At 40.3% G+C, this 14635-nt stretch overlaps 1 protein-coding gene across 2 annotated transcripts; it reads left to right on the top strand.

The window, feature by feature from the left end:
* The first annotated feature begins 2998 nt into the window (after nucleotides 1-2998).
* Nucleotides 2999-14436, top strand: LOC133002359 (apoptosis-inducing factor 3). Of its 2 annotated transcripts, XM_061072154.1 has the most exons (20): nucleotides 2999-3029; nucleotides 6594-6807; nucleotides 7838-7947; nucleotides 8035-8144; nucleotides 8236-8280; nucleotides 8371-8467; nucleotides 8568-8680; nucleotides 10088-10174; nucleotides 10343-10434; nucleotides 10510-10640; nucleotides 11323-11438; nucleotides 11693-11764; nucleotides 12596-12659; nucleotides 12784-12860; nucleotides 12946-13063; nucleotides 13186-13284; nucleotides 13404-13479; nucleotides 13638-13742; nucleotides 14256-14276; nucleotides 14394-14436. In XM_061072154.1, the coding sequence occupies exons 1-20, from the start codon at nucleotides 2999-3001 to the stop codon at nucleotides 14434-14436; spliced, it is 1821 nt and encodes a 606-aa protein (XP_060928137.1). The 2 variants fall into 2 exon arrangements, with proteins under 2 accessions (XP_060928137.1, XP_060928138.1); XM_061072155.1 differs by lacking the exon at nucleotides 14256-14276.
* The last annotated feature ends 199 nt before the right edge of the window (nucleotides 14437-14635 follow it).

Below are 14635 nucleotides of genomic sequence, written 5' to 3'. Positions count from 1 at the left end.
ATAGAAGTCAGTCAAAAGTTTGTTGGCAGTTTAGGGAACATACTGGTGACCAGTGTGACAACTTCCAACTTCATCTTGGAGACACCCTCCTGACTCCTTCATCAAAATAAGAGAGATCAACATTAAGACCCTTGTGTTAACTATATACATGCTTTAACAGGCAAAACAATAAGCAAAATAATGAACCACTAATGCTCTGGCACCTTTGCTCAACACTTGGTTTGCGCAATCCCAGGATGATTCCACAGCCTTATCTCGTGTTTCACAAAGCAGGAGAACGTGCAAAGTGTGAGCGAGGGAAACAGGTGTGGTCAGACATGAGGAGTCCTGAGCTCTTGTCCTTTATCAGCCGAGGATCAGAGGGTCCTAATCGTTAACCACAAGTTAACATACCGACCCAGCAAGTGTTTGAATGAAACTAGAGATCACCTATTTGAATTGTAAAGGGACCAATGAGCAGCAATTCTTTAGAATCAGGTGCTGCAGCATGTCCAGGGCCCAGGCAGAGCTGACCTGTAGATACCAGGAGGTGATTAAATGGTTTTTTTTTTTTTTTTTTTTTTACAGCATGTGTTCATGTGTGTATCTGCTCCTCTGCTGCTGAGGTTTTGTGGCTGCAAACAATATGAAATATGAGGTATTTGCATTTCAGAGCATGTGGCGATAACAGAGGTTTATCAGAGAAAATGTAAGGGAAAGATTGATGTCTCTTTTTGATGGGTAAACTCTCATCTCTGTTGAGCAACACAATCTTTGTTCACACTCAAAATACGTTTTGCTGAAGGTTGGGTTCAGTTTTGAGCAACAGATGTGAGCGTCAGAGTCACTTTGCTGCTGTTTCCAGATCGACCTCTTCACCCCCAAACAGCGGCTGCGCTTTGCTAATTCTCCCCTCCGACATTCCAGTAACAGGTATTACATTTGAAGGGGCCGTGAGTGAAACTGACAGCTTGTTTGCAGGCAGGATTATCAGCACTGCTTGGGGACAGGCCCGACAGTGAGGGAGTGCAATCTGCGTCATATGTTGTGAGGACCAAATCTGCTTAACCTACTTTAGTTTTGCACAAAATATCTTGGGCTTGCTGGAACTCCAGGATGGAAGATGGCAGCGCTTTGCGATCCAAGTTGTTATTCATCAAATCTTCAGTGCGGACGAATAATTAAAGGGTGTGAGAGGGAGGTGAAAAGCTTCTGAGTAGAAAATGATCTGATATGTTTGTCTCTGTATTTAATGAAACACACAACAGTCTGTGCTGTGTTACAAAAACACCATGAAGAACACAGTCCATAAAGGATGATGCTTAGTTTTGTTTCTATTCTAGTTTTATTACTTTCTTTTACCGGTATTTATCCTGTACTTAGTTTACACTCAAATTTCTTTCATGGTGATCAATAAAGAATCATCTATAAAATAGGGCAGATCAGAGGCAGATGTAGGATTTTTCTAAATCAGCGGCGATAATAGCTACAATTGGCACAAAGGGGCTGGTCACATATTCAACAGGCACAATTCCTGATTCGTTAAGGTCCACATATCACTTCTTGTTTACTGTTGGCTCTATAGCTTTGAGCAAAACCACAGAATTGTATTTTGAAACTTGCTCCTTGTTCAAACACATTATGTACTTCAAAAAAGCTTAGGAAAGAAAATTCCAAACAAATTCTGATCTTTAGTGTTGGTGTTGTTGGTATTGTTGGTAATTTCCAGGCCCCGCCCCTGGATCTGCCCCTGGAGCAGCCAAATTATGGCTAGCTTTAATTTAATTGTGCTTCATGTCAGTTTCAGTGTTTCAAACACACAAACAGCTTGATTTATCAGCATCATTTCCAGTTAGCGAGTTTATTCCAGTGTTGTTAAATAGTTCAAAACTTTGCTGAGATGTTAAGAGGGGAAATTGACCCCAAAAGGTTTCGACAGTGTCTATGTAAACTCGTGTATCATCATTTTGAACATAAAATATTATCTGTCTAATAGTTATAACTGTCAAGTGGAGTAGTTCTGTATTTACCTCTAAAATGAAGTGGAGCATAAGTATAAGGTGGCATGAAATGAGGATATTCACGAAAAGTACATTTACTTTAATTGTACTTACAGAATGTAGTTACAATCACTTGCTTGACACAAATACAGAGTTTAGATTCAACCACTTAATCTCAGCAGCAGTGGTTTGGTCAGTCAGGGGAGATCTTTCCGTCTCTACTCTGTTTTCAGGAACTTTTTTCTAAGCAGGGTTCTATTCAACTCTGCACTTTCCCCCCCCCCCTGAAGTCCAAGGACATTAAGATGTGCTCAGAATATCAAGCAGTCCTCTGGGCTTTACCTCAAAAGGATAATTTGGTGAGTGTTACACCTGCCACCCTGCGTTCGCTCAGATTCATAGCCAGCGCTCTGCGAGTAACTAGCTACTGTATGAGCGGGTGAAATACCAGAGGGGGCAGAAATGTGAGGGCAACGTGGCAACAAAACAAGGGAGATTTTGAAACTCCAAGGGGCCCCTGCTGCCCTTTAAAGCACCGTGTGAGGAGAAAGTTAATAGGTGTCAGAGTGCGGTTAATATTTAACGGTTTCCCATGCAATATGCATGAACAAAGGTAACAAGGTGTGTGAAAATGGTCCTAATTAACACAACTGCTTCCTTCTTACAAGCACTAACATGTTACTGAGAAACACAGCAAATGACTTGAGTGTCTCTCCACTCCTTGAATTCTGCGGCCCCTGGACGCTTTAGAGCAGAGTGTGTGTTTGTGCGTGTGTGTGTGTGTGTGTGTGTGTGTGTGTTTATGTTGTTGACGATGTCCTTCCCTCTGTCCGTTCAGATTATACAGAGGAGCTGACGTGTCATGGCCAGTTTGGACCTGCAGGTTCTCATACACACAGATCTGTGTTATCATTACCTTCCAACCGAGCAGCCCAGCCCGGGGATCTGACCGCACCTCCCCTCCCTCTCCCCCTCCCTCCCTCCCTCTCCCCTGGGTGTCCCTCAATCCTGGGCCCACCATGGGAGGATGCTTCTCCAAACCCAAACCAGGTAACCAAGAGATTTTGTTATACTCCCACATATCTCTCTCAGTCTGGTTGGTTTAGTCAAACACCAAACAAGCACCATGTCAGCTTGTTGAGAGAGAAAAAGAGATGCTGAGATGTGACGTTAACATGGGGTTAAAAAGGCGCTGAAACACTTCTATGGTAAGTAGATGACACGTGTTGTTGATTGTGTAGAACTGTGGCAGTGGCAATGTGGTTGAAATTATTATCACAATATAATAATGATTTTTCATATATATATATCGCAATATGAAAATGTCTGCAAATCCACTGAAAATACTGTGATCAGTAAGACATGTTTACGTCAGTGAACTGTGTGCGTCTCTTGTTTGTTACATGACACCTCTTCATATTCATAACTTCTCATCTTGCTCAAAATCATTCATTCGGACAACAGACGTTTGCAGAACAATAACATGACCACATCCCATCATCACATTGTGAAAGTCAAGATTACCAAACTTTAATTTACAGCTTGAAATATATCAGGGGATAGTTTGCAGACTATGAACCTCAGTAGTAACGTCTACTGTTGGTGGATCAAAGTTTAAGTCTGGTAAATAGTACATGTTAATATGGAGATTACTGAGGTTTGAGTTACAAATGTTACTTGCTGTTGCTGACTTTTAAAGAAAGGTTTCAGACACTACGATGGCAGATCATACTAACAACTGCTCAGAGGCTTTAAAACACAATTATTTTCCAGTTTTTATTGAATAATTCAAAAAAACTGGAAATAAAAAAAAACTAGGTCACTTAAACCTGAAAAATTACATATACAGTACCTCGGTTCAGTTGACTCCTTTTCAAAGCTACCGGCTGCCTCCAAATCCTGTTATATGTGTCCTCTCAGCCGCCTCTGTTTGCTGCACAGCACTTTGTGTGGGAGGAATCTTTATGCTCTCTGGATCATCTTTGGTCAAGAGGATTACAAACTGAGACATGAATTTTAAATTCTGACACTGTGTGTGGATCCATGTCAGTGTTTGTTTGCTGGGAGTTAGCTAAGATGTCTCAGTGCAGTCGTGCAGGTGATAGTGGGCACAAGGAGCTGCATGTTCATAGAGTCTGAGTTCAAATCATCTGCTCAGTTCGTGACGTGGAGGCGAAGAGAGAAAGATGAAGTGATGTCTGTGTTCAGGTGACAGAGGCTGTTGACTGTCTGTGACTCATCAAACAGGTCAAATGGTCTTAAACACGGGGATCCGAGAGATTGTCTGTATGTTTGATTGATTTACTCAAGGAAACTGAAAATTGTTAAAAAAAAAGTCCATCATGCTAAAAGAAAATATCTGATGAGAGAAAAATGAAAGTTTGTTTATTTCTGGAGGTGCTGCCTGAAACATAAACGTAACGTAAAATTATATTAAATCACAGACCATGTAATTGTGGTGTAAGGAGAAACCTTAGGGACTGTCAAAATGTTATGTTCAAACATTAGTGAAGAGCAATGTAAAATCCTATAAAATATATATATTTTTTAAATAAATAAAAACCTAAGCCATAGTCAGTATATTAGGGACACCTAGCCAATACTAATGGCGTCTAATACAACGGTTCTGAAATAAATCCTCCCTTCATGTTCAGTTTGTGTTGAAACCTGTAAATTCACTTTGGAGGATGTGGTTTGTGTGTTTTACATTATGACATCATCATTGTTTCAATTTCAAACAATGATGACATTAATGTCATTGTGTCATTAAATGAACAAAATATTAGAAGTCCGTCAGTGCAGATCAATAGAACAAAGTACTGATCAGAAAGTGAATGAATCTCTTCTCTGAAAATTATGATCATCATGAGGATAGATGATTTATAATAATATTCAATTGAAGTTTACTCAAGAAAAGAGTAATAGGAGCAGAACACAAAAGATACATATCTCTTTTTAAACACATCAGAATATTTAACTGTGTATAATATGCTATGGTTAGTTTAAGATAGGAAGATTATTCTCACAACTCATTATTTTATAATTTTTCCAGGTTGTGTTACTTGGACATGGAAGAACATCTCAATCACCAGACCAGGGCAGACGTCACTTATAGTTTCAAATTGTAATTTATCTTTCTATATGATAAAAATATCTTAGGCCTAATCTAAGCCTCGGTCTGAAGTGTGAGGTATTAACTCCTCAAGAATATACAATTCATATATAGTAACTGGTCACATTTAAGTGTAAGTGGGAGTAAATTAGCACCGTGAACGGATCTACGGGGGAGTTATTGTAGATATGGCACATTACCCTCTTCATTTGCATAAAAATGTAAAATGAAGAAAATTTTTAAAATTGAATGCCGAACATTGACGCTATAAAAGGAAAACCATCACAGAAAATGTTTATTGATGATCAAGATATCCTTTTATTCCCAGTGATTTTAGCCACAGATGTTTCAGCAGCAGCATCAAGTGATTCTCTTCAGCTGTGGAAAGCTTTCTCTTTTTCTTTTCTCCTGCAATTGCACGGCCACTATGATTTTCCATTGATTTTAATTAAGACTCGCTCAGCAGGAGAAAATTCCTGCCAGATTACTGTGTAAGCACATTTTTCCAGCCCAACAGATAAAGCCCGCTGCAGTGAAAACTAAGTTACACAACCAATCCTTAATGTTCAGAAATATAAAAACCAAACAGCAGCACATCACATGTCAACAAAAAAAAACTGAATGTCCCCTAAATGATAGACTTTGGAAATATGAATAAAACAGAGTGGGTTGTAGAGCTACTCTCGTGGGTTCTGTGTTAATGTCACATTCTTTAATGGATATCTCATTATTCATGGGAATTATAGCTGCATTCAAAGGGAACATTATACTCTAAATCATATTCTCTAACATGAGGGGAATTAATAATGTATTAAAATATTCAGTTACAGTCTCCATCTTTGTGTTTCTACAGTCAAACAAGTCAAATGTAATACACATTTATTACTCACATTCTGACTGTTGTAGATCTTGTCATGAAAACATAGGGTCTAAGAAATGTGCTTCCGGAAACTGCAGGCTCTGGTATAGCTGCACACCCCTACTCTTAACTGGTGAATATGAAAAGCAACAGTGTTAAATCATTTCTGCCACTGCTTTGCATATGAGTGATCTGCTGCCATAATTTAATATAATATGATATAAAGAATGTGTGCTAGAAAATGTGGATTTATATTGAAGTGCAGCGGAATGGTGTGTCTGTAATCCTAAAGCAGGGACACAAAAGGAAGCGAATGTTTCCCTCACACATTTCTCCCTTCACCTGCTTCCTGCTTTCATCTGTTTCAGTCGTGGAGTTGTCAGACTCAATTTGTCCCTGAGCAGTAAACACGTCTCTCGGCTGAAAGGCAAATTACTCCTCCCAGTCACTGGAGCAGGACTGTAATAATATAACATCACAGATATACAAGAATAATGAGACTCAATCTACTGGTGATTGGTAGCAAATATGACTACAGCAGATTTTAAATTGAAAGCTTTACATCCTCATCCTTACAGCTGATGCTACCTACAGGCGTGTGTATTCACATGCGTTCTAATTGACATGTGTCTGTGTTGTGCAGTTGAAGTTAAAGTGGAACTCTCTCTCCTGGAAAAAGAAAAAGAGGTGGACGGGCTGTCCCCCAACGGGAAAGCGAGTCCCTTCGCCGACTGCAGACCCAACGGGGCCCTGGGACACGGCTCTGATGATGACTCCCCCCCACTCCCCCCCTACCACAAGCCCCGGGACTACGTGGAGGCCTCAGTGTGTCACGTTAAGGATATGGAGAATGGACAGTAAGAATATGAAGACTTTCTTTCTTTCCCCCACAACACAGAACACACACTGCCACACACACATGCAGGCAGGGGTTAATCAAATGATATGCACAGCTTGGATGTAAATCACATGAACATTTAATATTTCCCATGAAAAACTAAATAAATTTAGAGACAGTGACAGGATTATATTGTTTGTCCAGCAGAGAGCGCTGAAAAGCTCAGAATTAACTGTAAATTAAATCTAATCCTCACTTGATTTTAAGAAAGTAAACAAGGTATTTTTGCTAAATAATCATTTTAATCATTTTAATCATTTAAATCCTTTCAGATTTCATGATAATGCTTAAATGTAGAAATGCTATAACAGTTGAAAAACTAGAGAGGAATCATTGAATCAGTGAAGCCCCTCAATAATAAAATAAAATGTCTAACATTAAAAAACATCAGCCACCATAAGCTACTGTTCATAACAGAACTAGTGAAAGATAGATAGATAGATAGATAGATAGATAGATAGATAGATAGATAGATAGATAGATAGATAGATAGATAGATAGATAGATAGATAGATAGATAGATAGATAGATAGATAGATAGATAGATAGATAGATAGATAGATAGATAGATAGATAGATAGATAGATAGATAGATAGATAGATAGATGATAGATAGAGAGAGAGAGAGAGAGAGAGAGAGATAACTAGAAAGATAGATAGATAGATGATAGATAAATAGATAGATAGATAGATAGATAGATAGATAGATAGATAGATAGATAGATAGATAGATAGATAGATAGATAGATAGATAGATAGATAGATAGATAGATAGATAGATAGATAGATAGATAGATAGATAGATAGATAGATAGATAGATAGATAGATAGATAGATAGATAGATAGATAGATAGATAGATAGATATATGCACTTTACATTTAATTGGTAACTGTAAAGTAGTGGTTACAGCAAAGTTTATCATTGAAGGATTCATCAAATCACAGCTCTGAACCCACAGACTCCTCTTTGTTTCCGTGTGATTGACAGGATGCGAGAGGTCGACCTGGGAAGTGGGCGAGCTTTGTTGATCAAAGAACATGGAGAGTTCTCCGCCATGGGACACAAGTGTCCACACTACGGAGCGCCCCTCGTCAAAGGTGAGTTATGTTCTCTTAATTTCACATGGTAATATAGTTAATATCCTGTCATATATTTGATTGACTTGTCATTTCCGGTTACGTAAGGTGTGCTGTCGAAAGGACACGTGCGCTGTCCCTGGCACGGTGCGTGTTTCAACATTGCAACAGGGGACCTGGAGGACTTCCCTGGCCTGGACAGCCTGCCCACCTTCCAGGTGACCTTTCCCCCTGGTGTTGTAACGCCTTTTTATGTCCCTAAGCACTGTGTAAGAAAGTGTACACGTCGCTCATTGTTGTTTGCTCCAGGTCAGAGTTGAAAAGGACAAGGTGATCATTCGTGCAAACAAACAGGTAACAAGACGAGGAATGGGGAGATTTTTTTTTGCAGGGTAATAAACGGAGCACCTGATTGACCTGAGATCTTTCTCCAAACATTTCCAGGCCCTTCTGTCACAGAGGAGGTCAAAGCCCATGTCTCGATGCTCAGCAGTCATAAACTCCAGCACCGGCTTCAGCCACGTTCTCATCATTGGCTCAGGTGTTTTTCTCCCTCTTCATTTATAGTTCTGTCTGTTTACTGTCTCACAGTTGAGCCTTAACTTCAGGATTGCCTCATGTAACTCTTTCCTTGTCCGCAGGTCCGGCAGGTCTGGTGTGTGCAGAGACACTGAGGCAGGAGGGCTTCACCGATCGTATCGTCATGTGCACCATGGACAGGCATCCTCCGTATGACAGGACTAAACTGAGTAAGGTTTGTACACAGCCCCCGACCACTTACCAGCTGAGACACAAGTGACTCTGCCAACAAAGTTACGTAACAGACTGCGGAGGAGCTGCTGCGTCAGTAGTGCTGAAACCAGAGCTCTTTGGGAAACAGGTTACAGCAGCAGAGCTGTGAAGGAAGGGGTTTCTGTGGAAGTTAACTGACATTAGTGATTCAAAAAGAAATTACTTATGGGATATGGCTTGATAAACATTGGTTTTAATTTTTTTCACATCATTATTTTAAATTGCTTTTGACTGCCAACTTTCCCTCACTGCCAACATTACTGTAACAACACATTCCTGTAGATTCACGCTGTACAACATCCGGAGAATACGTCCCCTTCTCTCTCAGAAGGCAGCGCAGGTTCTGGTCCAGGCTCTGGTCATCTCACCTAGACTAGCCTAGACTACTGTAACTTTCTCCTGGCAGGTCTACCTGCTAGTGCCATCCGACCTCTGCAGCTCCTCCAGAATGCAGCAGCTCGACTGGTCTTTAACCGCCCTAAATTACCTCACACTACTCCGCTCCTCCGCTCCCTTCACTGGTTACCAGTGGCCGCCCGCATCCGCTTCAAAACATTAGTACTTGCGTACAATGCTGTGAACGGATCAGCTCCTGTCTATATCCAGGACATGGTCAAACCTTACACGACTATACCTTGAATAAAAAATAAATAAATTAAAAAAAATTCTCAACATTTTTGAAACTCACAATTTAGTAGCACTTACTTATAGCACTTTGTAATTTCGCTTTATTTTTGAAGAAATTGTACTTTCTTGATTCGAAATTGTTCTTGGTTTGTACCCTCTGGGTTGAATGCACTTATTGTAAGTCGCTTTGGATAAAAGCGTCAGCTAAATGAAATGTAATGTAATGTAATGACTGACTGCTTTGTAGTCGTAATATCTAATGACAGTTAGGTATCATTTAAGGTTGTTGTTGGACTCGGTTCAGGTCTTTAGGCCATAATCATAAAATAAGACACCCCCTTTGTTTCTGTTGGACCACAAGTTGAACAGGGAATATCTGACAAAGCCTGGTAGGTGAGAGCGGAGACCGATGTTACCTACTCACGCTGGCAGCTGGCAAATCAGAGCAGACTGGGCTTTACCAGGAGGGGGCCCCTAAAGAGACAGGAGCTAAAACCCAGTGTTTCAGACAGAGGCTGAAAAGAGGAGCTGCAGCAATGTTCAGTTAGAAGACAGTGATGCATTTTCTGAACATTCAAGCATGTAAACTATCTCAAGAAATAACCTAAATATTCATCATAAACCTAAATATGAGTCATGTGTCTTTTATGAATTGAAAGGCTAAGTTGAAGCTTGAATGTGGCAATAAACAAAGAAAAGATAGATTATGTTTTGTTCTCAGCACTAACTTGCAAACCCTCAGTCTCTCGACAGCACAGCAGAGCAGCTGAGATTGCGCTCCATGGACTTTCTGCAGGAGCACGACATTGAACTGCTCACAGAGAAGGAGGTGAGAGGTGGAAAACACTGATTAATTGTGGTTAATGATATGAGGATGGGTAATGGTCCTTATAGCCTATCAAGTAATTTCATTAAATCAGGATTAATCAAGCTTTTAAAGTTTTTAATATGATATTTAAGCAAACGGCCAACCTGCTAACTAACCTGCTCATTTCAGGCTGTAGCGATAGACGTAAAAACACGATCTGTGACATTTGAAGACGGCCTGAGGATGGAGTACAGGAAACTCTTTATTGCTACAGGCAGCAAGTAAGAACACTATTCTTTTTTTATTTACTGAGATTATAACTATATAATCTGACACTTCCTTTTTCTTCTTGAAAGACCCATACCAATGAGCTTCAGAGGCAAAGACGTGAGGAACGTGTTTCACCTCAGGACGCCTGACGATGCTAACAGCATAGCGAAGCTGGCCAACAACAAGAACGCCGTGATTGTTGGAACGTCATTTGTCGGTGAGAAAAAGAAAATTAAAGTTAGCGTTTCATCACCACAAATTACGAGTACAGCTTCAGCCTCGGCAGTAACTCATTTATCATCATTTATCATCAGTTATCTGGGATTTGAAAACTCGGTCTCACAAGTTTTTCCAAAGTCTTTCACAGCTGTTGGGTTAATATCTTACCTCAAACACTTAGAAATGGTCTAAACAAAAACACATAGGTTATTCCTCTTGTGCTGAACATTACAGATCACAATCACCCATCCACACACACATTCACACAGCTCTTGCTATACGTACACATACAATCATTTTCTTTCTTATTAGAGGGATAGTTCACCCCAAAAAGAAAATTCACTCATTATCTACTTACCACTATGCCGATAGAGCGGTGGGTGAAGTGTTTGAGTCCACAAAACACTAATTTCAGGAGTAAACAGCGTTGCAGTCAAATCCAATACAATTGAAGTAAATGGTGAACGATTCTTCAAACGAACAAAAAAACATAAACAACACAACATGCCTCCAAACTGCTCCTGTGGTGTCATTCAAGTGTCAGCAAGCCCTGACTTAGTTGTCCATGGCCACCTGTACACATTTTGCTTCTCCATTCATTTATCCAGGTTTTTCATTTAATCCTGTGTCCCTTTGCACCATGTACGACATGCGTTAATTGCTTTTTGTTGTGTTGGCAGGTATGGAGGTGGCTGCAGCTCTAACTGACAAGGCCCACTCGGTCTCTGTCATAGGGATCGAGTCCGTCCCCTTTAAAAAAGCTCTCGGGGAGAAAGTAGGGAAAGCCATAATGAAGGTAGGGACGCACCCTTGGGAAATCAAGCTTTTTAGCACATGAAGCATCCCTTCACCCTATCATCAGCACTATCTCTGAGATACTAGTTAAGATGCAACTCGTGTTTTTCTGGTCAATACTGCAGAAGCCACAAAGGGGAGTGTAAACCTCCTCTTTAGCAGTGATCGATCATGCAGACATAAGGAAATCCAGCCGTGAGTTCTCCCTCTCGCTGGTTTGTATTAACCTGTGCGTGGTGTGTTTTGTCTCTGCAGCTGTTCGAGGCAAACAGGGTGAAGTTCTACATGTTGAACGAGGTGTCAGAGATGATTGGCCAACATGGACAGGTATTCAGAAAGTGAGAGAAACAGCATGACATGATTCTCGGAAGCACAATCCTCCTCCTGTTCAATATGCACTGAAGATGAGTCTGATTAGAAGCACGAGAAATTAAAGCAATTGGGGGACGTGTGCCAACTTTAAATCCCCTGGAAATGTTATCTCCAACTATTGCTGATTAGAATTTGTTGGTTACAGGTCAGAACTCAAGGTCACTGTGACCTTAAAAGACACGTTATGGGCCGTAACTCAAGAATTCATGCACTAATAATGCAACGTTTCACACAAATTTTATTGTATGTACAAAAGGTGAAAGGTCAACTTCACTGTCACATCATAATTTTCTGCATAAACACACACTTACTAACTCAGGAACAAAGGGGCCGATTGTGATCATACACTACATCTTTTCTTAGTAAATCTGTTAATTGAAATTTCCTGTTTAAACATGTGTACAAATCCCACATCGAATATTTTCCCATATCAGAACCCCACACTCCCAGTTCCTCTATACATTAGAGTGAATTAACACGGAATCAAAGATAGACAAGAAATAAATTAATAAATAAATAAAACAATAGGTGCAAGACCATTACATTAACTGGCCATATCATATGTGTCAGGACCGATATTCTAGTTTATTCTATAGAGTCCCTCCACTCTTTTATTGGACGCTTGAATAAAATGGTGAAGGGTACATTTATTCCACTGTGTGGTAAACAGGGTGTAAATTGGAACAGTGGAATCATCGCACCATGTTATGTGACACCACAGTTTTCCCTATATAAGGACCAAAAGAAGAAAACTGAAAGTGGGGCTCTGTTTTTCATGTTTCACAGCTGAAAGAGGTGCTGCTGAACAGTGGGAAAGTCCTGCGGGCTGACGTGTGCGTCATCGGAGCAGGTGATGTCAGACATAATGTACCTTCCATCTTCTTTCTGCAGTGACATATAGTTACAGTTCATGTGTGTTGTTGCGAGCTGTATATTCAACTCGACATTATGTAAACGAGTCCTCTCTCGTGCAGGAAGTGTTCCTGCAACGGGCTTCGCGAAACAGAGCGGCCTCCACGTCGACTCCAAGGGCTTCATCACTGTCAACAAGGCGAGTAACAGCAAACTGCTCTGCACAACAAAAGTGTTTTTATTCCATTTTGTTTTTCTATTTATTTATTTGTTTTTCCCCTCAGATGATGCAGACAAATGTTGATGACGTCTTTGCTGGGGGAGATGTGGTGATGTTTCCTTTCCCGCCACGCAACAACAAGAAGGTGAACATCCCTCACTGGCAGATGGCTCATGTACATGGTGAGTGTGTGACTGCTGGATCGTAAGCTCCAGTGATTTATTGCGGCAATGGTGTCCTGAACGAGCTTAAAGACAATATCAGATTGAAAAGGTATATTTTTTCTTCCCACCCTGACTGACAGGAAGAGTGGCAGCTCTCTGTATGATGGGCCGACCCACAGAGATGAAAACGGTGCCTTACTTCTGGTCCGCCATGTTTGGGAAGACCATACGCTACGCAGGTAGGTCTGTCAGCGCTCTGAGGCCGATGTGCTGCCTTCAAACTGTCAAACCAAACACAAGTAAAGACCTGATCCAGTGTGAAGCATGAACTGATTGTTTTTTCTTTCTATTGGTGAAGGTTATGGAGAAGGATTTGATGATGTCATTATTCAAGGAGATCTGGATGAACTGAGATTTGTAGCTTTCTATACCAGGTAAACTTTTTAATACGATTGATTTTTACTTCATCGATTACCCTAGAATATTTAAAATAAAGCAACGTTTTTTTCTAACTGTATTTGTGAAGTCATTTTAATAATTTGCTGTGATTATTGATCGTTTCTCTTTGTCTCCTCCTGTGCTCCGGCTATAGGAGTGAGGAGGTGGTGGCTGTTGCCAGCATGAACTATGATCCCATTGTGTCCCGTGTGGCAGAGGTCTTAGGGTCCGGAAAGACGATTAAGAAACGAGATGTGGAGTAAGTCTCCTTCCCAGAAACTGGTCACGCTTACAATAGCCGTTATGTTCTTTAGGTGTTCTCAAGTTTTTACTGTGAAGAAAACAAATAAAGTCACACTGTGGAGCTGTGGAGCTTGTGACCATGGTCACACGGAGAGTATTATACAAGCCAAACGAATTGACTTTGAAAAGAGTCAGAGGCCTGAAAAACAATAACAGCAGTTGTTTTCTTCATGAGTGACACTTTGTTTTCTGGGTTAAATAACTTCCTGATCATTTCTATAAAAAAGGTTTCTTGGAAAAACTGTGTAATTTAGTACTAAGTAGTAATGATGACACAAACAGTTATGAGACCATGTGTTAAGTATTGTTAGGTAATATTTATAATTTGTTTGTTTTTAACAAAGAATTCAAAAATATGTGGTGTATAATAAGTTATAATAAGTTGGGAGCAGATAGAACAATTTTAATTTGACTGTAGTGTTCTTCATGTCTTTCATTTCTAATAATGCAAACCAAAAAAAAATTGAAGGATGTTAGCACGACTTGGCAAGTACGGAAAAAATACGAACTTTTCCTCTTTTCCATTTCACTCATAATGAACACTGTCACTAAGGGACTTGATGAAAGTGTGTGTATGATGTGTCTCATGGATGTTTCTGTCTTGTAGGACTGGAGACATTTCCTGGTTGAACGACAAAGGCTCTCAATGAAGGGCCAAAGTCCACTGGACACCTTAATATGGACACTTATGGTGCTGAGACACTGAGCAGCTATCCCAGTCTGGACAAACACTCTCTCTCTCACTCACACACACACACACAGGGTGCAGGACCATGTTGGCGTAAGACACACTCCCCTGAGGACAACACTGAAACTTGCTTGTGTTCCTGAGAGACATTATAAAGTGAC

The sequence above is a fragment of the Limanda limanda genome, chromosome 5 (assembly GCF_963576545.1).
Source record: "Limanda limanda chromosome 5, fLimLim1.1, whole genome shotgun sequence".
In the NCBI taxonomy this organism is placed as follows: Eukaryota; Metazoa; Chordata; class Actinopteri; order Pleuronectiformes; family Pleuronectidae; genus Limanda; species Limanda limanda.
This window is presented reverse-complemented; position numbering and strand designations above follow the sequence as displayed.

Bases quoted from the DNA above. Each gene is read 5' to 3' on its own strand.
- LOC133002359 (XM_061072154.1), top strand. From the start codon at position 2,999: ATGGGAGGATGCTTCTCCAAACCCAAACCAG. The intron at 12,861-12,945 runs GCGAGTAACAGC...TTTTCCCCTCAG, and splicing joins GCTTCATCACTGTCAACAAG to ATGATGCAGACAAATGTTGA. The intron at 13,743-14,255 runs GTAAGTCTCCTT...AAAAAATTGAAG, and splicing joins ATTAAGAAACGAGATGTGGA to GATGTTAGCACGACTTGGCA.